This window comes from Balaenoptera ricei, chromosome 12 (genome assembly GCF_028023285.1).
Source record: "Balaenoptera ricei isolate mBalRic1 chromosome 12, mBalRic1.hap2, whole genome shotgun sequence".
Classification (NCBI taxonomy): domain Eukaryota; kingdom Metazoa; phylum Chordata; class Mammalia; order Artiodactyla; family Balaenopteridae; genus Balaenoptera; species Balaenoptera ricei.
This window is the reverse complement of record NC_082650.1, coordinates 14,185,865-14,210,972: the sequence shown is the minus strand read 5'-3', so window position 1 is coordinate 14,210,972 and position 25,108 is coordinate 14,185,865. Positions and strand designations below refer to the sequence as shown.

Sequence of the window (25,108 nt, the reverse complement as noted above, 5' to 3'; positions counted from 1 at the left end):
ACTGAGCATGACTAAATCTCAAAGCTAACATGATTCCATAGAAAAAAACCCCTGCAGTTCTCCACAGTACCAGGAGAAAACTTATTTTAAGACAATTTTCAGGAAGTTAATTTTTTTATAGAAAGAAAACATCAGTTAGACTGTTATCATTATTTTTTTATTCATGGATATTTTCTAATAACAAAAAATGGCCCAGAACTTACCTCTACAGCACATTTAACCTCTCCATGGTTGGCAGTATCGATGGCCTCGTTCTTAATCGCCTTCAACTGGGTCTCCTTTGCAGATATCCAAGAGGAGAACTCAGAAATTCTGAAATAACACAGGTATTTTCTTATTAAAGGGAGAAAATATCCCCATGGTTAGAATACATTTTCTATTTTGAATTTATTTATGGAAATTTAACAATCAACTGATTAGAAAATTGGTTGACAGATTTCATTCGACTGATTAGCAAACTGATTAACAAATTTCCTGGCAATGGTTCCTTCCACAGGAATGGCTGCCCCAGTGCTCAGTCACTTGAAGGAAAGAGAAGGCAGAGTAGATGGAGCTCAGCGGTGGAGGAGGATGTGTCCTAGAGCCTGGGCACCTGGGAGTGAGGAAGGTACCACCTGAGGTCTGGCCTTACGTGTCTCCACCTGAGTGAGACAGAAACCCAAAGAGGCAGATGTCCCTTTTGGGGGATGTGAGGAAATCGGGGAGAAAGGGATTGCCTAATTCTGCTTCAAAGAGACAACATCTGGGTCACTTGGAAGTAAAGTGCTTCACCCTGTTTCTGACTGAAACTCATTCTTTAAATTAAATGAGGCATTTCTGTACTAGAGTATGAACACATTTGTACCATCTGATTATCTTTATTGCGTGAGATGAAACATACATCATGGCTTGTTTTGCAACAATGTTTGAATTAACAGAATTAGGAAAGACTACATCCTTCTCTGGGAACAACCCCAAGACTACCTGCTAGCGTAGTCCTTCCACTTGTCTGGGTCTTCCACCAGCTTCGCGTAGGTGCTGTCAATGGCAGCTCTGAGCTCCTTGAGGGTCACGTGACAAGTCTCAGGCGTGTTCCGTACAGCGTCCCGGACTGGGAGTTTCAGGCACAGTTCTTCAATAAGCTGTAACCTTTTCTCACAGAGATGATGAGGACCCTTGTCACTGAAGAAGATCTAATGAGCAATAAACGTTTTGATAATCCCTGTGAGAATCCAAGCAAGACTTTCATATTGTCATAGCAGATACTCATCTAGTCTAGCAGTATAAAGTAATTAAGCTATTGAGTGTTTTCAGACCCAAATGAAAGTATCAGTGCTATGCCTGAAGGAACATTGTGACTTCGAGGGACTGCACTCAGGGTGTGTGGAACGTACCCTGTGCTCTTTGATGATCTTTTCGCTGCCTTCCTGGGGCACCAGCTTGGTCTCTCGGTCCAGCTCAGCTCTGCATTCTTCTACAGAAGCTAAGAACATGTTCTTCTCCACCTCGATCTTCAGGTGAAGCAAATGATATGGAGCTTCTCCTTGAAGATCCTACATGCCATGGGACGATTCCGAAAAATAAGACACCATTTCTGTACATTCCCAACTGAAGTGGCAGAAAACCTGAAATAGTCCCTTTAGGACCAATATGATTTAATCCCTATTGTCTGCATCGGGCTGCTGTGCTTTGTATTTTTCCAAGTACCAGGACCACAGCAAATCTTTTCAGCCTGCTGTTAGTTGGGTGTTTCCACAGTGATTATTCTGCTTAATTTTTACAATAGCCCCACGCAGTATTAATGTTCCTATTTTAAAGATTAGACCACTGAGGCTCAGGGTTAAGTAGAAAAACTGGATTTGAATCTAAATTTAAATCACACACTGATTCCACATACCCTCCTCTAGCATGTGTCCCTTTAAATTTTGTCAACAGCCCTGTGAGGTAGGAAGGACAGATATTATACTCACTACACAAGGGAAGGAACTCAAGGAAATATTATCAGTGAAAAAGTCAGGATTAAGCAGCCAACAGCTCCGACCACCTGCCATGTCTTCTTTTCCTCAGAGCATACACTGAGAAAGTGAGCAAGCCAGCACGCGAACAACGTGAAACTTTTTACATTCTTCTTTGATACAAACATAAGCTTCATCATTACCTTCAGTCCTACAATTTAATTTTAGCCAACCTGTCTCCTATGGATTTAAAAGATTATCTTTAAAATAAAACACTGAGATAACTGATGAGAAAGATGAGTTAGGGCTTTGGAAAGAATAGGACAGATTATATCCTAGAGAGCTTAAAAGTGTGTGTGTATGTAAAATAAAATACAGCCTTCAATTATAGTCTCTATTCCATAGTACATATATGATAATGTTAAGCTGCAAAGACATCTTAAAAAGCCTGGATTTCTTTAAGCATCTTATTTTTTTTAATTTTCAAATTGAGCAAGTAAAAAGGTATTTCTTTTTTTTAATTTTTATTGAAGCAGAGTTGATTTACAACATTGTGTTAGTTTCGGGTGTACAGCAAAGTGATTCAGTTATACGTACATATATATCTCTTTTTTTCAGATTTTTTTTACATTACAGTTTATTATAAAATATTGATTACAGTTCCCTGTGCTATACAGTAGGTCCTTGTTGTTTTTTAAAAAATGATTTCTTTAACTGTGTTTCTCTTATGCAAAGGGCTGATTTTTTAGTCTACATTAATGAGATTAAAAAAAAACAATCCGGGGACTTCCCTGGTGGCGCAGTGGTTAAGAATCCGCCTGCCAATGCAGGGGACACGGGTTCAATCCCTGGTCCCGGAAGATTTCACATGCCGCGGAGCAACTAAGCCCGTGCACCACAACTACTGAGCCTGCCCTCTAGAGCCTGCGAGCCACAACTACTGAGCCCGCTCACCTAGAGCCTGTGCTCTGCAACAAGAGAAGCCACCGCAGTGAGAAGCCCGTGCACCACAACGAAGAGTAGCCCCCGCTCGCCGCAACTAGAGAAAGCCCGCGTGCAGCAAGGAAGACCCAACGCAGCCAAAAAAAAAGTTAAAAAAAAAAAATCCAGAAAGTATCAATAACACGACCTGATAGAGAGTGTTCCGGCTGCCTATCTTCTGGACCCCGTGACTCCTTCCTCTAATACGTATGAAATTCACCACTCAATATTCCCAGAGCAACACTGTGAACCTGCTGCTAGAGCAGCTTCCTCCAGTCTGCCTCAAGGACGACACCTTCAAAGGGTCTCTGTTCTCCTGCAGCTGCTTCCCCTGACATGCAGATTCTCAAGTTGGCTTCCAAGCGACAGGCCCCGCGCACGACACTCCAGTCAGGCTGAACCCCGTGGATCCCTGCGTCCCCGCTGGCACACCCTCCAGCTTTCTTTCTTTGTCCCCATCGCCCCCAGATCTGCTGCTTCTTTAACGTCCTAGCTCAAAACTAATTACCTGCTTCATTGTTTTCCGCTCTCCAAGTGGGCCCACTTCTCTCTTTCAAAGCTTTCATCAATATATTGCCTACACAATATATTTTTGGGACTTATTATATATTATACTTTTATTATTTTGCAACTAATCATCTCCCTTACTGGAATCTAAGCTCTTTGGGGGAAAAGGAATATGCTTTGTTCATCATTGAATCCTTAACCAATGTTTTTATTTATATGTTTCAAATCATAACAAGCTACACCAGATGGCAAAATCCTTGAAAACTTCAAATATATATGGATATATATAATACATAATTACATATACTTACATACATATATAATGTAGATATTATGTTAGGTATGCTACTGAAATGAGAAATATTTCTTGTAATTTCAGTAGCATACCTAACATAACTAGGATGGGAAGAGTTTACGAAATGTTGCTGAAAAAGTTAAACACCTTGATGTTCCTGCCCCCAAAAATAATCAGGAAAAGAAAAAGAGTACTCGTTAAGTACTATGATAAAACTGATGCTACTTAAAAATAGGAAAAACAAAATTCTATCATATTTTATCCTGTTTTATTCAAGTTCAGCTTTTTCAATGGGAAAAGTAACTATGACAACTTTCCTTGATTTCTAAATTTCTCTGACAATTGAACCTTCACACCCGCACGCTCTCTCCCATCATCCAAGACACACGGCACTCCCATGTTGTCCTGACTCACCTTCCACTGTTTGTGGAGCTTTCTAACGGCTTCCTGCAGGCCCTGCTGTTCCTGCTCAGGGAGAATGTCGGTGAGTTCGTCACAAGCTTTCAGGAAAGCATTGAGTACCCTCTGATCCAGCTGACTGAAAAACTCCTGGTGTGGAGAGGGGGAAAGTGATCAAGAGTGTTGGGCAGATAAAGGCAGTGTCAGACACTAGACAGTGAAGGAGTCACACTGCTAAACAAGCCTCTTAGCCAGCTGCTGCCCTCTTCAAACCTTCTGGGCAACTACCATTTTTCTTTCAGGAACTAACTATAATTACCTACAGTTATGAGTCAGAAATCACCATATCTGATTCAACTAGGGCTTTTTATGTTTTAGAAAAAAATCTTTGCAGTTTTCACATTTGGTAGAATATTCTAGAAAGCCAATGAGAGATCCTAAAACCTTGATCCCACAGTGATAGAGATTTCGTTCCTCTCTGGTAAAAGAAGAGCTGAGTAGAAGCCAGAACTAAGCCTCACAATCCCTCCTCACTCCCTAATGGCAATGTGTTCCAGACCTTGCTGGTTCATTATGAGCCATTTCTGCATTCACACCAAGCACACACATGAGCACACATGCTGTGGACTGAATTGTGTTGCCCCCTGCCACCATCCCATCCCACCAAATTCACATGTTGAAGCCCTAACCTGCAAGGTAATGATATTTGAAGGTGGGGCCTTGGGGAGGTGATTAGGTTTAGATGAGGTCATGAAGGTGGGTCCCTCGTGAAGGAATTAGTGCCCGTATAAGGAGAGGCATTAAAGATCTTACTCTCTGCCATGTGAGGACACAGCGAGAAGGTGACCATCTGCACATAAGGAAGAGTCCTCACCAGAACCCAGCCAGGCTAGTACCCTCATCATAGACTTCTAGTTTCCAGAACTGAGAAAATAAATCCCTGTTGCTTAAGCCACCCAGCCTGTGTATTTTTTATGGTAGGCCAAGCAGACAAATACAACATGCACAAATACACATGACTAAGTCTCACAAAGTCACATGACTAAGTCTCACAAAGTCTCAGGGTTATGTATGCAGAGATATTTTGAAACAACAGTGATTCAAAAGAAAGTACCACACGGTAGAGGTGTATAAACTTGAACGAGATGTTGGATGGTCATAGACCTTAACCCTAAATCCAGTCAGCCACATCACAAATACATTGCATTCATCGTGTGTTTTATACAAATATCCACTGAAATTTCAGAAAACGTAACTCAAAATATATGTTCTCAGAGGGCCCATCATCTCCATACACCATTTAATAGATTACTCATATTTGCAATACTGATATGATTTAAATGAGTATGCTTAACAGGGAGATGGCTTCACAATACTGGGTCAAGTTGTAGATCAGCTACCGAATTTCAAGTGACATGGTATCTATACTGTGATATGGTAGATTTACGAAATGAGCACAAAGACATAGCCATCCACCTAAAGTTATCTCTTAAAAAGAATACGTTAGTTATGAAAGAGTTTTTCAGCTAAACAATGAATTAGTAGTTTGGAGAGCCTTAATTATTTATCCCGTGATTCTCTACTACTCCAGGGGCTTGAGAATGGCCAATTATAAGGCAGCTCATCAAGTGCTCCTGAGGTTCTTTTTGCTGCCATTTCTGTGGGTCTCATACGTAAAAAGTTTCTGCCTTCCTAACTCATTTCTCCCCCCTCCTCTCCCCCCTCCTCTTTCCCCCCCCCTCCTCTTCCTCCTCCTCATCTTCCCACTCTCTCTCTCTCTGTCTCTCTCTGTCTCTCTCCTTCTCTGTATTAGATCTTTATGCTCTTTTTATTTTTCCTCCAAGATGGTCTGCCCACGCCTCCAGGTCAAGGGCCCACACGGGATGCACTCACGGTGTGTCTCCTCAGGAGGTCTTCTGGATTCCCCTTTTCCTCCATGCCCTCCTGAGCGAGCCTCAGCACCTTCTCCAACTCTGCTCGAGACTCCTCAAACTTCTTCATCAAGCGGCTGTTGGTTTCCACATGTTTCTTCCAATCTCCAGTTTTCTTTACCATATTCTTGATTTAAAAAATAACCATAATGGGATACTGATCTCTCATTATTGAAAATGTCATTTTGTTAAAGAGTATTGTTTCTTTCAAAAAACAGTTGGAAAGAATACATTTCATTATGATGAGAATAATCAACCCTCTTAAATATTAATTCATATTAGAGAAAGAAGAAGTAAAATTATTGGTTTCCAAACACCAGTAGATGAAGCATCTACCAAGAGTGAAGACATGAAACGCAATGATTACATGTCCTCCTTCTTGGAAGTTTCCCTCCTTCACATCTCTAAAGCAGGCAGAGAACTTACCTGAAAAGCAACATGCCCATCTGCAATCTTTCTCTGTAGCTTCGTCTGATCAAAATGCTTTAGCACGTTGCTCAAAGTCACAAACTTTTGAACACTATGACTGCCTTTCTCAATTTGAGTCATGGCTTTCTTACAGCTTTCTTGACAAGCTAACAGTTCCTACAAGGAAAGGAAACCCACAACAATAGTATTTAAAAGGGCAAGAAAGAAAGAGAGTAACCATTACGAAACAATAAGAACAGCATTATATAGCTTTTAGGCTTTTAATCAGCAATAAGTAAAATTGAAAGTACAGAGAAGTATTGCTTTTCAGAAGAGCACAATTTTAAGCAATCACTGAAGTCAGTGCTTTTTACATGAGGCATTTAAATGTCACATTGAGTTTTCTGAATTTTTTTACATTTCATGCCCATCTTAATAACATCCAGAGGATGACAGAGAATCAAAATTGTTATCTGCCTAGTACCTGCATTTCTCCAACCAACTAATAGGCCCATAATTTATTGAAAGGACAATAATGAAATCAATCTACATAAGAGGTTATAATCTGACTCAATAAATTTAATACCAATGCACATTATAAATACTTTACTAAAAGTCAGATGCAGCAGATTATATATCATTCTGTAACCTAAAATACACAACATTTGAATTCCTAAGGTTCGAAAGCTATCAACCTCATTAATAAAATGGTGGACCCCAGATCCTAACAAAAAAGGCAGCAGACCAAAGGGCCTGGGAAGACTTGGCAATTGTCACACATTTGCAGATGAGAAGCAATGGTGACTCACAGGCCCTTCCATCTCTGACTGTAACCTGGGATCCTGGCGATTTCTGTGCTAGACAGCATGGAAGCTATTCAGCTCAGCCCAAGGCAAGCAGTCATTTTTTGACTTGAATCCACACCATTTGCACTTCAACATCCTTAATTGCTTTGAGAAAATATTTCAAACTGGTTATTTGGATACCAGTTTGGGTAACTTAGATGCAAATATTAAGAGCAAGGTTTCTGTTTTGTTTTGGGAAAACAGAGTAAGGACATACTTTTTCCTTTTGAAGATTTAGCAGATAAAAGTAACATATGTTAGAAAACTCTTATGAAGTAGTATTAATATTTATTATTATTAATATATTAAATACAATTTTAATCATGGAAGGATTCTTTGACGGCAACTTACAGCAATTTGGGAACGTAAGAAATGGCACTGTGACTTCAAAATGAAAAACAATTTTTATCCAATATGTTGAGAACCCATTAAAATAGGGCTTGGTGGTATAATCATTTTGGCTTACCATTAATAATAATAACAATAAATATTAGTTGCTACCAGTTACATTAATATTATTATTAATTAATAATAATATTATTATAACATATATTATATATTAATATATAATTAACAATATATATTAATATATAATAAATTATATAATATATACTATAATAATTATTATATTATTAATATAATAATAGTATTAATTAATAATATTATTAAAAATAAATAATATTATATTTATAATAATAATAATAAATATTAGCTGCTACCAGTGCGCTAATGGGTTAGTCACATTATAGAATACCTAATGTAATCTCCAAGAGAAGTTCTCGACTTAGGTACCACCACCCCCATTTTAAGGTGAGGAAATAAAGCTAATCAAGGCTTTGTAATTTGCTGTATCAGATCTGAATACCTGTCTGACTCACTTCAGATACTCTCTGCTCTTTCTGCTAAGTGACACTGCCTTCCTTCCATGAATCTATTTCGATAACAGTGGCAAACCTTTTACCCATCAGTTTCACCCTCCTCTGATACATAAGTTGATTTATAATAAACCAACTAAATAAGTGAATTAACTGCCACACTCAGTAGGAGGCTGTTCTGCATACAGATCTGCTTACTAAAAATAAGACAAAGAAAAATGATTAGCACTCCAAATATATTTCCAGAATTTTATGGTCATGTAAATAGCCCTAGTCCTAGAGGCAAGAAAGGATCTCATAAGACACAAATGATAGATACTGGCTAGAAATGGAATGCAATTATTTATTTTTTTATATAGCTAAATATATACAATTTAAAATGTATCTGTAAAATTTTTATCTATATAAATATACCTATATATAAGTATCGAGAGAGATATAAGATTTTTATTTTATCTATGGTGGATAGGGTTTTCATCTTTAGACATGTGTTTTTGTTTTGAGTTGCCAGTACTAGTCTAGAAAAAGGTTTCTTGTCCTGTCACTGAATTTCTATCATTATATGCACCCCAGTCTTAACACACACGCATTAAATTAACTCCATCTCCTGAAGGGGACTTTTCCTTACCTGACGTTTCTGTTTAAAAAGAGCACTTGATTGTGCCTCGTGCTCGAGAATTGTCATAATTTCATCGATTTTCCCAAGTGAGTCATAAAAGACCGTCATCTGCTTTTCTAATTCTTCCAATGGTAACAGCAGCTGCTGAGACTCATAAAGGAGTGGAGAGTAACAGTCTTTGACCTTTAAAAATGCAAAGACAAAAATTCCATTAAAGGCCATTAAGGACCATAGCTCTCAGGAATGTTTTCTTCAGGATGGGGTCATTTTGGGCTTACAGAGCTCCAGTGACTTTCTTTAATATTTCCTGTGTATTATTAAATTTTGATGTTAAAAAAACCCACTACTGCTATACCACTGAGACAAGTAAATGCTATGGAGTTTCCTCATGAAAATTCATCTAAATTGTCCATCTGGATAGCACTTGCTCATCTAAATGACGTTAGGGAGCCAGATGGCATCAAATTCCACTTTATAAACTCTGAAACCCATCTTCCCTTTGGCCTCAGAAGCTGACCTAAGACAGTCATGAATTACATTATCTAGACCAACTTGTACCTTCCAACTTTATTTTCAAGAACTCTACTACTTGATCCCTTAACCGTAGACAAACTTCAAACGTGTTGACTCATTCTCCCCAGAGAGGCCCTGTGCTTTCCTAACCTCCTCCTAGCTCCACACTTTGCTACTCTTCCCCTATCAACATCCCACTCATGACAAGCGCTCACGTCATACACAAACTTATTCACAAAGGTTCTCACGCAAGAACATGTCTCTCTAGTCTGAACTGGCCCAGCCCTCATCTGTTACTTGTTTTTTAAAAAATGCTGTTAGTTTATACACCAGCATTGTCTTTATCTTCATGATGAGCTCCTGGAGATGAAGATCTCCATAAAGTGTCTGCCTTGTCACATTTATGTCGGAATCCGGGACCTCATACAATCCTGCAAGAACTTCCCGTTCCCCTCATTTTATTTAGAGTTTCTCCCAAAGCATTACTTTTGGAAACCAAGAAAGGAAATTAAGTACTCATTAGTAGATCATTTGTTTTTTTCCTTACATTATAATTACCCTCATGCTCTTGGATGCACTGCCTGAAGGAGAAAATCATCTAAAATACGCTACTGCCCTATTGCCACAAGGCTCAGCTAAAATTACTGAACAAAATAAAGAGAATCTGCTAACATGTATAAAAATCAGTGTGCTTTAGAAGTCTTCCCTGGATACGACAGGAAACTTATCAAGATGCTACATCTAATGCAGCAATTAAGAAAGCATGATGACTTACGTGTATCTAAAAGAGTACTTTGCTTTCTCAGAAGTTTCCCTAAATCACTAAACCTGACCTAGGCTAAGATGTGCCAGCCCAAGAGAGGGCTCTAAAGGCTGCTTAAAGGTTACAAATTGTTGACTCCAAATTGTACCCAGTCTTTATAAAGAATCTTAACTTGACTGTTTGAAAGAATTTAAAATTAGCATTCTACTACATACCAGTTTGACAAAATTTTCTTATCTTTCTGGCCATGATTCTTATTTTCATCTATCTCACTTATTCCTCTCTTTCATTAATTCTCCACAGCTGGTTTCATATTGGCTATTCTCTTTCTACTTTTCCTCTCCTAATTAACAGGGTTTTCTGCTATTTTTTCCTTTGTTGTCCAATTCTTCATTATGAAATTTTTCTATTCACTTATATAATCACTCTTTTACCAGATATTAATTACACAATCTAAGTGGACTTTGCCAGCAGTATCATCTTCATAAAATTCAACTTTAGATAGATAAAAAATCCCAGTGAAACTTCCAAACTCTTAAGGAAAATCCCTCAGTAGAACAGAAAAGGCTTATGGCTAGTGCCTGATATTCACTGAGCTTCCTGCACAGAAGTGGCATAAATGTATATATCTTAAACCCAAGGTAGCTCTGTGAGATGAAGACGGAGAATTTTCACTGCATTGTGGCTGTGTAAGCGAAAAATAGCATAAATAATCTTAGAGTGGACGTATGTCAAATACATCTCAATAAAAGGTATTTGGGAATTCTTTCTCATTTAAATATACGATGTCTTCCTCCCCCTTCTTCCTCCTATTCTTCTCCCCTTGCTTCCCGCTTTGTTTTATCACTTTCAACTGGTCCCTCTGTCCTCCCAGAGGAGGCCTATCTTTCTATTAAAATACAGCTACTAGTACTTCTAAATTAATAAAGGTAATGCTTGGCATCAGCTCCATAGTTTCATTTTTAAAACTCATGACAAAGTTACTAGATGAAGAATCCCAATAAGAAATAAAAACATGATCTGCTAACAAGTAAATGATTTGCCCACAGTGACAGAGAACGAGTAAGGTGAGCTGGAGGCAGTGTTGGTCCCGCAGAGAGTGTCATGCTTTAAAATATTTTCCCACCTTGGTTAGCTGCTCTTTGAGCCCAGACATGGTTGCAAACATTTCGTTAGCTTCTTCTTGGGAGATCTCTTTGCTAATGAGGTGTGCTGTCTTTGTAATCATCTTATACTGAGCATCCGTCACAGGCACCCTCTGCTCAACATCCTACATGAATCATTGAAACAGCTACATTACCACACGATTCATTTCCTCTTAATTTCAAGATTCGACAACTGGACACAAATCAGTATGCACTGAATAAAACTCTAGACCTGTCGTCATCTTTTGGAGATTCCAATGACTACTTTCCTTCATTACTAATATATGATACACTAGTAATATCATACAAATAAATGTTTCCTTTAAAAGTCACCATAATCCTTAAGCTAACCTAAAGATAAGCTGAGGTAATCTTTACACTTTCAAAATACATATGTTAATGTAGTATGTAAACATTATATCAGGTAAATGTATGTTAACAACTTGGGGTAATTCCTCTGATTTTAAAAATTAAACAACTTTTTCTTTAAAAAAAGTAATACATTGTCATTATAGAAATTTATAAATTAGAGATAATAAGTTAAAGAAAATTTAATACAGTCTTCTCACACCAGAGGCAACATCCTTACCACCACAAGGCTCTGCTAAAATTACTGAACAAAATTAGTATTTTTTCTGTGTGTGTTTACAACCATTTTTTATTTTTACAAAAAAACAATGATACTATTTTTGCTTTTCTTACTTAATAGTATATTGGAAAAGCCTTTCTATGTCATTAATATTCTTCCATTACTTCATTTTTGAGAGCTGCAGGGTATTCAAAATATGTAAACAGCACAATTCATTTAGCAAATCCTTTATCATTGGAGGCATTTATGTAGAGGTGTTAACTCCAGATGTCTGTTTTTTCCTAGTACTTTATAATTTGATTGTAGAAAATAAAAAAATCTCAATTAAAAAACTATTTTGAAGTTACTCTATGGTCAATAAACCTCTTTAAAAAATTCAAATAGATTTTTTTATGAGAGGTGCAAATCAGGATATGTACACATGTCAAAATGATGTCAAGGAGACACAGAAACAGCTTTTGCAATGGCCTAAGTAACTTCACTGATCTTTCTATTCACAATAGAATTGGTTTTTCACTTTGTGTTCTAGAAAATCAGCTCACCTCTAAGTCTTGAATAAACAATTTGACATTAATAAAAGAGACTTCTACGGGCTCTGAAAGTTTCCTAAGGGCTTCAGTTGCAAAGTCAGACAGGGTAGTAACACAATCTGTGTATTCTTTCTTCATTCTGTCCAACTCATCAGCTCGAGCATACTGTTAAGAAAAGGGAGGGGGGCGACATCGAAAACCATTAAGCCAAGACTCTGGAAGCTTGTAACTTTCACTTCTACGTACTCTCTGGAATGGTTAGGTGGTAGGAAAGACTCTAATTCCTGATTCTTATTTTAGATACACTTGAAGTTAGTCCAATTACTGTGAAGAGAAGAAAGGAACTAGCAGAGAAGCAACGAATTATGATTTGATGCATGAATCATTCCATGTAAGTAGGCTCCATATGTCAACGTAATCCTTAATCAAGCTTTACGTTTCTGTTCTGTTCCTCCTTTACAAATGGGAAAGAATAAAGGACCAAATAGAAACATAACAGTTCTAAACACATCTGTACTCTGCCTTAATAAGCTATAACAATAAAAGCGTCTCTAAACAGACTGTTTATCACAACATCTATGACGCACCCATGCTCTAGGCATAAATAGATCTGAAAAACATACTTGCTTGACTTCCATAAACAACTCTCTCCATCGTCCATTTAGCAACAGTAACTGCTGTTTGAGATCACGGGAAACCATCTCATCACATGTTTCAATCAGAAAATTGCCAGCATCGTTCATGGCAGTGTGCTGCTGTATCCAATGAGGCAAATTTCGAAAAAAATCCTAAACAAGAAACAGTGCACACTACTGTAAACCATAAACCAAAAGTTAATAAATGATATGAAAGTAACCAGACTAAGAGAAATATCTTTGCTCTAAAATTTGTGCAAATTTTAAGGTGAATCCTAAATCTCTTTCAAAATGGAAATTTTTAATAAAGAAGGTCAAAAATATGAACTAGAAACGCTGAATGTCTTTTTATAAGAATATATGCAATATCTTTTGCTAAAGACAAAACAAAACATGATGACCATTTTGTTATTCCTATTTTAGAGAGGAAAAAGCTGAATTTCTGTGAGTGTAAGGCACTTGTGCCTATGGTCTTTAGGCTAGTAAATACCAGTGCCAAAGTCATATAAAAGGCATAATATTTTAGGGAAATATATAGCTGTCTTAAAAATCGTTTGACCTGTTACTTTTGATTTTATTCTATTTTATTTTATTTTTTGGCTGCACCATGCGGCTTGCGGGATCTTAGTTCCCTAACCAGGGATCGAACACGTGCCCTCTCATGCCTCAGCAGTGAAAGCGCAGAGTCCTAACCACTGGACCGCCAGGGAATTCCCAACTTTTGATTTTAAAATCTGGATACTGTACGTGAAGATAATTAACAATCACAGAGATAAACCCTTGAAGGAAAAAATTAAATTATCTGGGCCAAGAACACTTAATACAATGACATCCTTCCTTATTTAAGGTTACACACTTGGCTATGGAACCGCTTCCACTTGATTTCGAATTAAATGCATATGTGCATATGCATACATACACATATACACCACGGTAAAAACCAAGGACGCCAAAGATAATTCAAAATCGATTTCCTAAGCCATGTGCGGGAGGACTGCCTAGATAAATCGATGAGAGCAATTCTGTTTCCGGTCGTTATATTCCCTTGGATGAAATTAACACATGACATCTACTAGGGCACTGCCAGTCTAATCAGAAAAGCCAAAATCTGTGTGGGTTACAGTTGCTCAGCTACACAAAAATACTTAATCTATATGAAATATAGAACGGGAAAACATAAAAATTATACATCTACTTGTACAACACAATAACAGAAGAACCAATCTTGCATGACAAGCAGTAATTCTAATGTAAGTACTATACTTCTTAACGGGAATCTGGCATTTTAATCTTTTACATACATATACATAGTTTTTCCATGAGAAAAATACCAAGCTCCCATTAAGAAGTATATATACAGAAATCAGTCCATTTCATGTGCTCTTTTAATGTAAATGATATTAAAGTAAAACAGTTAACTCTTGCAAAAAAACACACACTCCTGTAACCGGAGGAAAAAAAATCACTCCTACCCAGAAAAAGACCGTTGACTGAGGGTTGATAAAAATCCAAAAAAGAATAGCCAAAGAGACAAAAATGTAGTGACCCATCTGTTGAACCAGTGTATGCCATCACACAGATTTAGTACTACTTTAGCCAAAGTTGTTTTCATCTTCTCTTAAATTAGGAAATCCTCAGAGGCTGTGCACTGGACCTGCCCCTTCAAGCGCAGACCTTACTGTGTGTATAGCGCCCTCTGCTGCCTGTTGGCTTTGGCCACTGCTCCATGGGTTACTGCTCTTCTGAACGCAAAAGTCAAACACTGTTTTAACATAACTTTTATAAAGCAGAGTATTTCTTGGTCTAAAATAATTTAATAACCTGAAAATGCAGCTTGTCAGGCAAAGTCAAGATTTTTGTAACACGTTTGCAGATATATAACACTCCCTAGACAAGTTTGCTGTGAAAATCTCCTATCTCTAAATTCACCTGTGCTTGTTCCCTTTTATAAGAAGCAGTCTTACCTTTTTGGCATGTTCTGACTGATTTAGCATTTTCTCAGCATCCTCTAGCCAAGCCTGAAGACTAGCCACGGTATTGTCGTATCGGTCCCAGTTGGCAATGACTTCTTCCAGCATGCTCCGCACGCTCCTGACTTCCACTGAGAGGTTCCTCCACTGGACAGTGGTTTCATTCATGAATTTCATCACATTCTCAGCCTCTTCCACTGAAACGGATAGAACAAATTATAATCCTTATTTTATATTTTAAATCTACCACATCTTTTTTCTACGGTCTATACACTGGTGTGCATTCCTAATTCTTCCCAGGATTTTAAATTCAACAGATATAACGTTAGAATTACATTCAGCTAATGTTGGGGACATGTTATACCTTATTCATAGGTATTTATAAAGATTAAAGACAATGATATATTTAAAATTCCTGATAAATGGGATGCAATAAATGACGTATATTTGTTTGCATTTTATATGCACTCAGACACAGATATAGTATAATCACAAATGCTATATATAGTTCATTTTCAGCAAATTATTTTACAGTTGTGTCTTTACACTAACTTGAGTTTTCATAATATTCAAGTCAGTCCAGTTTTTGCCTTTAACAGTTGGAATTTAAAATAGGTTTGAACATAACAATTTAGAAAACGAATGCTTATTTTCCTCTCTCTTAGAAGATTACACACACAGACATACATACACACACACACACAGGCAAATGATTATACAGGATAGGCATTTCACAAAGTCAAGGGGACTGAATCCAGTATGTGCTTTCCAGGCCAATGGCATGGCCACACAGAGATTCTGCAGAGAAAAAAATGATTTGATCATACTGAAACCTGTAGGTTCTAAATTCTACTGTATTCAATACTGCAACAAATTCTGTCTTGTGTCTTACCTGAACCATCAGCTTTGACGTACATCTCGGCTGTCTGTTTCAAGATCTGGTATGTCACTTCATATTGTTCAAAGAACTTGCTATTTTCTATAAAAGACTAGAAAAACAGGGAATGGTTAAACGATAACCAATACTGGCTTATGTAGACATGCCAAAGTCAATTTTCTTCAGTATAGGTTATGTGGATATGTTACCCAAATCTACCAACCTCATTCTTCTGAAAAATATCAAATTAATTCAACTGCCATAAATAACCTGATTATTTCTGAGAATATAACTTGATTCTACACTTTTAATTCTAATTCACTCCTACTTTGGGAAAATATTATATTTCTCCGCCACCCAAGGGTTTGTTTTTAGAAGAGACAGAAGTTTCTCCAGAGAACCTGGGGCGAACATTTAAAAAGCACTAAATTTGGAACAATGTTGTAAAGTGTCCAACTGTGTTTTAGCTGTGGGATTCTGTTGCTCTTTGAACAATAATTCTGGTGAATGATGGCTCTGAGGAACTTCAGATTATAAATAACTGGCACAATGCAATGCACACTTTCTTAAAATAAAAAGTAAATACAAAAATATTTACAAGTAGAAAAACGTTAAATAATCACACATTCCATCCACGTTATCCATATGCTCTCATATTTCTATTACCTGGTATAAAAATTAAAGATAAGATGTGTCTATATCTATGTCTGTATGCAACTTACATATGTATTAGAGTTACTATAAGCAAATGGATACTATAAAATTGAGAATACACAAAAAATCCGTAGGTGAGTTTTGTTATTGCTAACTCCAGGAAATATGAAATAATTCCTATTTCAAAGATTATTCCTACTTCTGTAAAGTAGAAAATTAATGTAATTATAGATAACAACATACTACCAAAGGCTTCTTCATTTCTTTTCATAGCATAATTAGTTCCTATGATGTAAACTCAGTAAAATACTTTGTGTCACTATTATAAAATACAAAATTAGCCTTCAAAAACCAGCTGAAGCCCTGAATAGGATGTTGATGAATGCTTAATATGGAGATGTAAAATGTTTGTGCGCAGAGGCAAAACTATTCATACAGCAATTCCATAGACATCCCTAGATTTTATTGTAGAAGTTTATAGTATTTCAAGATTATATTAAAAATACATATAACACATTTCATATCATTTTATGTTTGCATTTACTTATATAGTAACTATTCTTCAAATATATAATGAATAGAGAAAGCTGTGAATTACCTGGCATGGGGTTCCCTGATGAATACCTTATTCAATAACTTTAATAGGCTTTATTATTTTTGCATGAGAATTGGTTAGTTCATTATTTAGCCTTATGTCCTACTCCCTTAACCTCTGCCTGCTCCCCAAGTGGGGAAAGAGTAATTTACTGGAATTTAAATTTTGAATAATTTAACAAATAGGGAGGTCCTGGTTTGATCAAAAATGGAAGATTACACCTAATGTTCAAGACACTGTAAGAAACTGAAGAGATAAATATATTTGGCAAAGTTTAAAAAAATAGTCTCCATTCAGTTTGGACACAAATTCCAAGAAGCTAATGGAAAAAAAAATTTTCTGAAGTGTCAGATAAATGGGAAATAGTGCCTATACTGGACAGTAAGACTTACACATGCTTTTGCTAGAGTGGTTTACAAATTCATTATAATTGAATAAGAGAAAAGTTATTTCCAGTTTCATTTTTGGTCTAGGGTAGGAGGTGGGGAGAATGCTTTTAGATTATAAATGTTGTAGAGATTCATTAAAGTGTTTTTGAGCTTTCTTATGAGGAAAACTAGGTAATTAATTTTTGAAGAAAGAAAATTGACTTGTTATTTTTGTTTCATTTATTTTTGCCCTTTTTTTTTTTTGAGTCCTGAGTAACTCCATTTAGTAACAAAATTATTTTGTCTATTAGAATCACTTTAGCAGGAGGACTGCTCAGCCTCCTTTTTGCTGTGAGCTATCTAGACAAAGTCTCTCAGAAGAATGCAAAATTAAGCACAAATGTTATGTTTAAAATAACAGTGACAGGATTAGTTTATTTCTTTCAAAATATGGCTTACATTTGGATATCAAGTTCAACAAATAAGACATGTTGGTCAAGGGACTTTTAAAGTTGGTGGCACTTCAAGAAAAATAAGATATTTCTTTATGCTACAAAATGCAAAGTATTTGTGGAAGGGACTAATTTTCTACTCTCAAAAGATAAATATAGATATAATAAATAAAAAGCTCATCAATTTCACTCAAAGGGAGCTAAACCAGACAATTTAAGATTTTAAAAATCAACTTTGAGAAGTAGTTTCATTAGAACTGCCTATTTAAATAAAATCATTAATAATCAATAACAGACCATATGTTCACATTACTTGTGGCATTCACATAGTCTACGCTTCCAAGAGCTCTTCTTTTATGTGAAAGAATGAAACATTGTCTCATTTCTTCCATTGTAAAATTGGAGCGTGTGTTAACTAACATGGTTATGTCATGAACAATTCAAACCAATCATCTTCTGATTTACATTACAGTATGTAATCTCTCACCAGGATCATGTGGCCTAATTTAATCAACAAGCATTTGTGAAGTATTTTCCAAGAATTCCTTGAGCACTTAGGGGCTACGTACCTTACGTAGCCCCTATGTAGTTCTCTAGTTCCTTAACTCTTATAAAAAGTATCTTTTTTTTGCAGATGATTAAAATTGAATTGAGAACTCAGACAAAGGAAAAGATAATTATGGAACCCTTACATCCCAAATATTACTTTGCTTATTGATGTAGCAGCATATGGCTCATTACAATCATTTCTTTTAGAAACCAAGTAAAGGATTATGTTTAAGAAACTGATTTTATGATTTTATTTGAAAGTCTTCATGCACCTTGAAATAGTCTGTTCTAAAGAGAATGATTTTCCCAAAAACTTCAAAAGAATGAGAGAAGCTCTGTGGGGTATGAGATAGAAGGAAAACAATAATGAGTCAGTCCTTTTTCCTTAAAAAATCCCTAATATTCTATTATTATTGTTGTTGTTGTTGCGGTTATTAAAAATTTGGGAAAGATTAAGTTATTTATAAGGTCACATGGGTAGCGAGTAGTTGAGCCATGATTCAACACATTTCTACGTGACTGGTGTGCAGGCTTCAATAATCTCCCCCACCTCACCCCACCCTGCCCCAATGACACGCTGCCCGTAACAGACATAATGGTAACTCGCAGGTTGCAGTATGGACCTGTCAATCATGGACCAGCATTAAATGGAACTGATACTTATATGAACTACATTCTTTAAGTTCACTGAGCTGCAAGAGATCATTTCAATTATTTGGTCTTTTCGGTTTAAAAAAAAAACAAAACAAAACCTTGGGCTTCCCTGGTGGCGCAGTGGTTGAGAATCTGCCTGCCAATGCAGGGGACACGGGTTCGAGCCCTGGCCTGGGAAGATCCCACATGCCGCGGAGCAACTAGGCCCGTGAGCCACAACTACTGAGCCTGCGCGTCTGGAGCCCGTGCTCCGCAACAAGAGAGGCCACGACAGTGAGAGGCCCGCGCACCGCGATGAAGAGTGGTCCCCGCTTGCCGCAACTAGAGAAAGCCCTCGCACAGAAACGAAGACCCAACACAGCCAAAAATTTAAAAATTAATTAATTAATTAAAAAAAAAAAAACAAAAAAAAAACCAAAACCTTTTTTTCCCAGCCAATTTTGTTAGAGAGTAAAGTTCAGTACTTAAGCACAAAGGTTTCTGATTCGGAAAGATGTGGACTCAAATCCAGACTCCACTTCTTACTAACTCTGCCACCTGGAGCACGTGACTTGAGCGTTCAAAGGCTCGATTTCCTCAGTGAAACAATGTGAAAATGCCCAGCCCATAGGGTCATCACTGAGATGGAAGATGACACATGTAAAACACTTGGCACATAGAAAATATCAATATCCTACAATTATTAAAACTATTAAACTATAAACACCTTAAACCCCTTTTTGAAATAGAAGCTTAGGCGATAAATACGTATTTTTTATCAGGTGATAAAATATTAGGAAATATTTATTAAAACCCGATATATTTGTAGAGTTATTAGCAATTTTACAAATAATTTTGAGAGTTACATTACCTAGCAGTTTAAAATTAGCAGCTCAGTGAATGTCTATGAAGTAGGCAGAAAGTACTGATTTTTTTTATTCATTAGTAATAATTCTTTACTTACACATGCTTTAGTTGAGACATTCAAAGAGAATTATTAACATCTTTGTGTTGGAACATTAACCTGGTGGAACAGTCCCATTAGGTATTTCAACCTAATTGGCTCTCTTTAAATAGCGAGAACAAAGACGCATCCTGAATAATTACCTCTGAGCTCAGAGTGTATCACTTGACATGATTAAACCCGAAAATATAAATGCATATCTGTATTTAATATTTGTGGGACTAATGCCATTGCTTAAACTTAAAAAAAAAAATCAGATTTCTCATTACTTTCCAAAAGCATTCAAAATGAATAAGGGAACATAGCGTCACAGATTTCACATTTTTGGACAAATGTTTCCTAGAAAATTGTAGTAAATCTAAAGAAAGATTTTGTTAACCTGTTAAACCTTTTTTTTTTTTTTTCAAATTCATGTTGTTTATTTAGCACTTAGAAAATAAAATTAAAATGTAGCAAAATATATTATGGTTCTAGGATGCTTCAGTAAAGATATGGTTTCAATAAATATTCAGTCATGCGAGTTACAGAGCCACTGAGAGTAGTCAGGTTAGAAATGGGCTTATATTTTAAATTCATCAATTTATCATTTAGAACTTGTGATTCAATATAAATGGAACAGTTACAGGACTGAGATGCCCTATTAACATTAATTTTGTGAGCAAATTTGTACTGCTACTAAATTGGGGGGGGGGCATGTTTAACTAAGAGAAATAAACTGCCTTTAATAATTATAATTCTCTGATTATATGTAAATGGAAACTGCTAGTTACAGAATGACCTACTTTCCTCCTTAATGCAGGGCTACTACTCTATGTAAATATAGGATTATCTATGCTGATAGCCCAAAATATGAGAAACTCTTCAAAAATTAAGTTGGTACAGAGATTCGCAGACAAAATCTTACTTTTCCTGGGTGCACACAGGAAGCAGTGAAGCTCACAGAATGACTGTAAAAAAAAAGGCATGCTTGACCTAATCTAAAAAAAAAAATACAAAAGTCCCCACATGAACAATTGAGGATTGTTCTAAACTACTCATGATTGGATTTTAGAAACATGAAGATAATCTTTAAGTATTTTAATTGTGGTTCAGTAGTGAGTTCACAGTCAGTTGTATGCAATGCAAAAACTTGCTTTTTTAAAGCAATAAAGCCAATCACAATGGTTCAATATGATTACTGCAGCAAAACCTTTCATATCTCCAAAGAATATAGGTATATATTTCAGATTGTTGTGAAAAGCTCACAAACTTACATCAAACCCATTTAACACACTGGTACCTTAATGTTTAAATTCAAGATAAAAGTAACAGTGTCCAATAAACTAGAAGATATTAGATACTAAAGCCAGGCGTCCTCTGATCTCTCTGTCAGCGCCAGGGAGACTTACCATGTAGTTCTGCAGAAGCAGTTCCACTGAATCTCTCCTCCCATACTTGATGATCCAAGACTTCAGCTTTGACTCTGCAAGAACCAGCAGTGAGAGCAGACGGTATTTTAATTCTAGAAATTCCATTTTCATTAAGTGTAGCTCTGATGTGGAGGAAACAAAATGAAACCTAGAAACAAAACACAGAGAATTTACAGAATGTAACTAATAGTAACAGAACGGGGCTTACTTAACCTGTTACATGTCAGTATTAAATAAAATGCAGGCACAAGGTCTTCTAAACTCTGGCTGATCAATCACTCAGGAGATCTGGTTCTGTTTCTAGCTCTGGGTTTAAAGGCAAATCACAATTGATTGAAGTCTTTGATTTAGTTCTTTCCCCTGCCAAGATAGCTCTCATCTGTTTCTTTTATAAGCTGTTTTTGCAATATTACATAATGTTCCTCACAGTACTGAATAAAAATACAGCCTCTGAAGAAACCATTTCTGTGATTTCCAGGCTGTGGGTACATGCAGGTTTACTCTTTTCAACTAATAATATACTACAATATTGGCATTCTTAACATACGTTATGGGAACCCAATTTTTATGTACCAAACGTAAGCATCTCTGTAAAAAAAAAAAAAAAAAAGTCAATTCATTGAAAGAAAAGAAATGGGAAAAAAAAAACATCCACCGAGCCTTTTAAAGACACTTCATTTAAAACCGGACGTTCTCTTACCTCTCAGCCATGTCCTCTAATTGATCAGGTGGTACTGGGATCCCGTTAACAGACCTGGTTCGGTAGATTTCATGGAATGCTCTTTTGTGGGCATCTGTGTTTTGAAGCAGATCCTAAGATACAATTAAAAAAAAAAAAATGAGGAAACATGTTCACAGGAGGCTGAGAAGCATAATCTTCAGCTTGCATGGATGAGGCAGTGTATTCAACAATTTGATCATGCTTCCATAGCCACATGCGGCTTGGTGCCAGTCACAGGCTTTTACCTTGTACAGGAGCCTGGGTGCTTGTCCATAAGGCCCCGTGCTAGAGCCGTAGCTAATAATTATGGCATCTTTTAAACACACATGACACTTGCACAGCAATGCATTCAGACATTTTAAAGGCACATGGTCCAAAGGGAAATGTAGTCAGTGCTATAAACAATGATTGTTAGTGTTTTTCTCTTTCCTTGATTTTGAATCTATTGATTTTTCAAAGCTTAAAACTAAGCACAACTAGTTTAACCCTTTAATGGTCAAAATAAAAATATTAAATTCTCTACTGTTATTCTATTTTGAGTGCATGCAGGGTACCATAAAGTGATGTTTGCTTGCCATCTTAAAGTAAGTCAATTACATTACAGCATATTATGAAAATACCCTTGTGGTTAGAAGATTTCAATCAAGCACAGGGAATGTCCCATAGATATCACAGTGGGAAGAGTAAATGTGATGTTTTATAAAGATCCTTTCTAGGTTGTATAGAACTCCACAAATTTTAATAATTTATTTAGATTTGTTTTCTGGGTTTTTCACTGTCAAAAGACATTTATATAAAGACTTACATGTACTGCACAATTCCTAGCCAGTTTCTCACACAGAAGCAAAGAAAGAGAAAGGTGAAAGTAGATTCATGCCATATTTTTCTAGAGCTTAGGTTGTTTCTCAATAGCAGAGTAAATAGCCAACAGTTTGTCACTCACTGAAAAATAAGATATATTAGCCCACCAGAATGATACATTAAAACTAACAGTTTCTCTCACACTAAGATTTAGTAGATTAATTGGAGAAAACAGACCAGCCTAAATCGTAAGAGATACACTTGATGGAAGGGTACACATGAAGGCTTTCATACATAAATTAAGATGTTAAAGTCATATGTGTTTGTTCACATGAGTGAAATCAATTTTCTTTTAATTCGGGAACATTAGTTTTTACATTGTAGAAAAAAATCCAGGACCAAACTATTTCTATCCTGATATATATTTGCTATTACCACCTTCTGACCTGCTTTGAGTCTGTAGGTAACCGCACAGATATTCACAAGTCCCCTGCTCCCAGAGGGAGGGCACTACAGGCATCTCAGAGCTGATTACAGAGGCCAGAGGACTGTCCTAGAGCAGCTATTGCCTGTGAGTATTTTAGTCACTCTCTGCCTCCTCCTTAACATCCAGACACATTTCTGTGGCTTTTTTTTTTTTTTAAAGCGATTTTATTTGTCTCCAAGTGTTTTAAACTTTGGGTTTATTTATTTATTTATTTATTTTTGGCTGTGTTGGGTCTTCGTTTCTGTGCGAGGGCTTCCTCTAGTTGCAGCGAGCGGGGGCCACTCTTCATCGCGGTGCGCGGGCCTCTTACTGTCGCGGCCTCTCTTGTTGCGGAGCACAGGCTCCAGACGCGCAGGCTCAGTAGTTGTGGCTCACGGGCCCAGCCGCTCCGCGGCATGTGGGATCTTCCCAGACCAGGGCTCGAACCCGTGTCCCCTGCATTGGCAGGCAGACTCTCAACCACTGCGCCACCAGGGAAGCCATCTGTGGCTTTTATCTTGACCGAAACTCCCCCAAATGACTGCAGGGCAAACCGAGAGCCACCAACACTCCCAGCTCTGATTTGTTACGTGCGACCGTATGTTAACGTACGGGTGGGGGTCTGGGACTATACTGGGATATCCAAATGTCCAGGTGCCTCCCAAGAAGCTTTCCCTATTGTAGTTTTCTGTATGTAGTTAATCAAAAAAATCTTGACAAGAAATCAAAACCAACAAAAACATTTTCAAACATATGACGAACTACAACTGGCGTGATGTCGCTGGGTCCTCTGAAAGGCCGTCTCACTACAAAATAGCTGGATGATGAGCACAGCATATGACTTTAATTCACTGGTGGGCTCACAGGAAGTCAGTGAAACCTTTTAGGGCTCCCATGCTCGGTAAAACATGACCCAAAACTGGATCATGGTCCTGTGAGCAAAAACAGATTGAAAAAGCCTGGTTGTCCTGGGCAAACATCTAAACCACTGTGGCAGGAGATGGAGTCTTGGGACTTGAATAAGGTGAGAAACACTGAAACTGAGACCCCCTACATTTAGCCAGAACCCTCAAAGAGGGCTGATGTGGGCCTGGTAGACAGCAAATAAAAAAGGAGGAAAGCAAAGGTCGCCAAACACAGGAGACAAGCTACCATGAGTGAGAATCAGCAGAAACAACACATTCATGGTGTTAGAAAAACGTAAGCAATTTAATACTTGACAACAACAGTTTGCAGGTTAGAAGAGTATGACCTGGTTAAAGTGTTCTTAATTCCTTATATTGATTAAGAGGAGGTTAAGACATTGATTAACTTTCAATTTCGTTAAGTATCTATATGGTATAATTTCAAGGACAATCACACTACACAACTAGAGTTTATAACTTCAAACCAGTTCGAGGGAAAACATGGAATAAGAAAAATAAGCAAGTGAATAAACAAACAAAAACCCCTCAATCAACTTATAAATAGGAAGAATGTAGAAAAAAGAAAAAAGCAAAAGCAGGGCAAATAGAAACAAGAGTCAAAAGGTAGAAACAAATTCAAGTATATTAATAATTATAAATAAATCTGAATGGAATATATATTTACTCATCAATAGGCAGAGATTGTCAGATCAGACAAGTATAATAGAACCATCTGCTTTTTAAAAGAGATACTCCTAAACATTAAGAACAAGGA

The 25,108-nt window shown here is 36.9% G+C and overlaps 1 protein-coding gene across 1 annotated transcript in view; it reads right to left on the bottom strand.

Annotated features, from left to right (window-relative positions):
• SYNE1 (spectrin repeat containing nuclear envelope protein 1) overlaps positions 1 to 25,108 on the bottom strand; it is a 443,997-nt gene that overhangs the window by 288,719 nt on the left and 130,170 nt on the right. Inside the window, exons 13-26 of the mRNA XM_059940974.1 lie at positions 22,141 to 22,253; positions 21,420 to 21,588; positions 15,832 to 15,928; positions 14,934 to 15,136; positions 12,958 to 13,122; positions 12,347 to 12,499; positions 11,197 to 11,340; positions 8,804 to 8,977; positions 6,474 to 6,632; positions 6,010 to 6,174; positions 4,132 to 4,266; positions 1,374 to 1,532; positions 964 to 1,172; positions 204 to 312 (exon numbers count right to left, since the gene is read on the bottom strand). Coding sequence (XP_059796957.1) covers positions 204 to 312; positions 964 to 1,172; positions 1,374 to 1,532; positions 4,132 to 4,266; positions 6,010 to 6,174; positions 6,474 to 6,632; positions 8,804 to 8,977; positions 11,197 to 11,340; positions 12,347 to 12,499; positions 12,958 to 13,122; positions 14,934 to 15,136; positions 15,832 to 15,928; positions 21,420 to 21,588; positions 22,141 to 22,253 — 2,154 coding nt within the window. The remainder of the gene's footprint in view (positions 1 to 203; positions 313 to 963; positions 1,173 to 1,373; positions 1,533 to 4,131; positions 4,267 to 6,009; positions 6,175 to 6,473; positions 6,633 to 8,803; positions 8,978 to 11,196; positions 11,341 to 12,346; positions 12,500 to 12,957; positions 13,123 to 14,933; positions 15,137 to 15,831; positions 15,929 to 21,419; positions 21,589 to 22,140; positions 22,254 to 25,108) is intronic.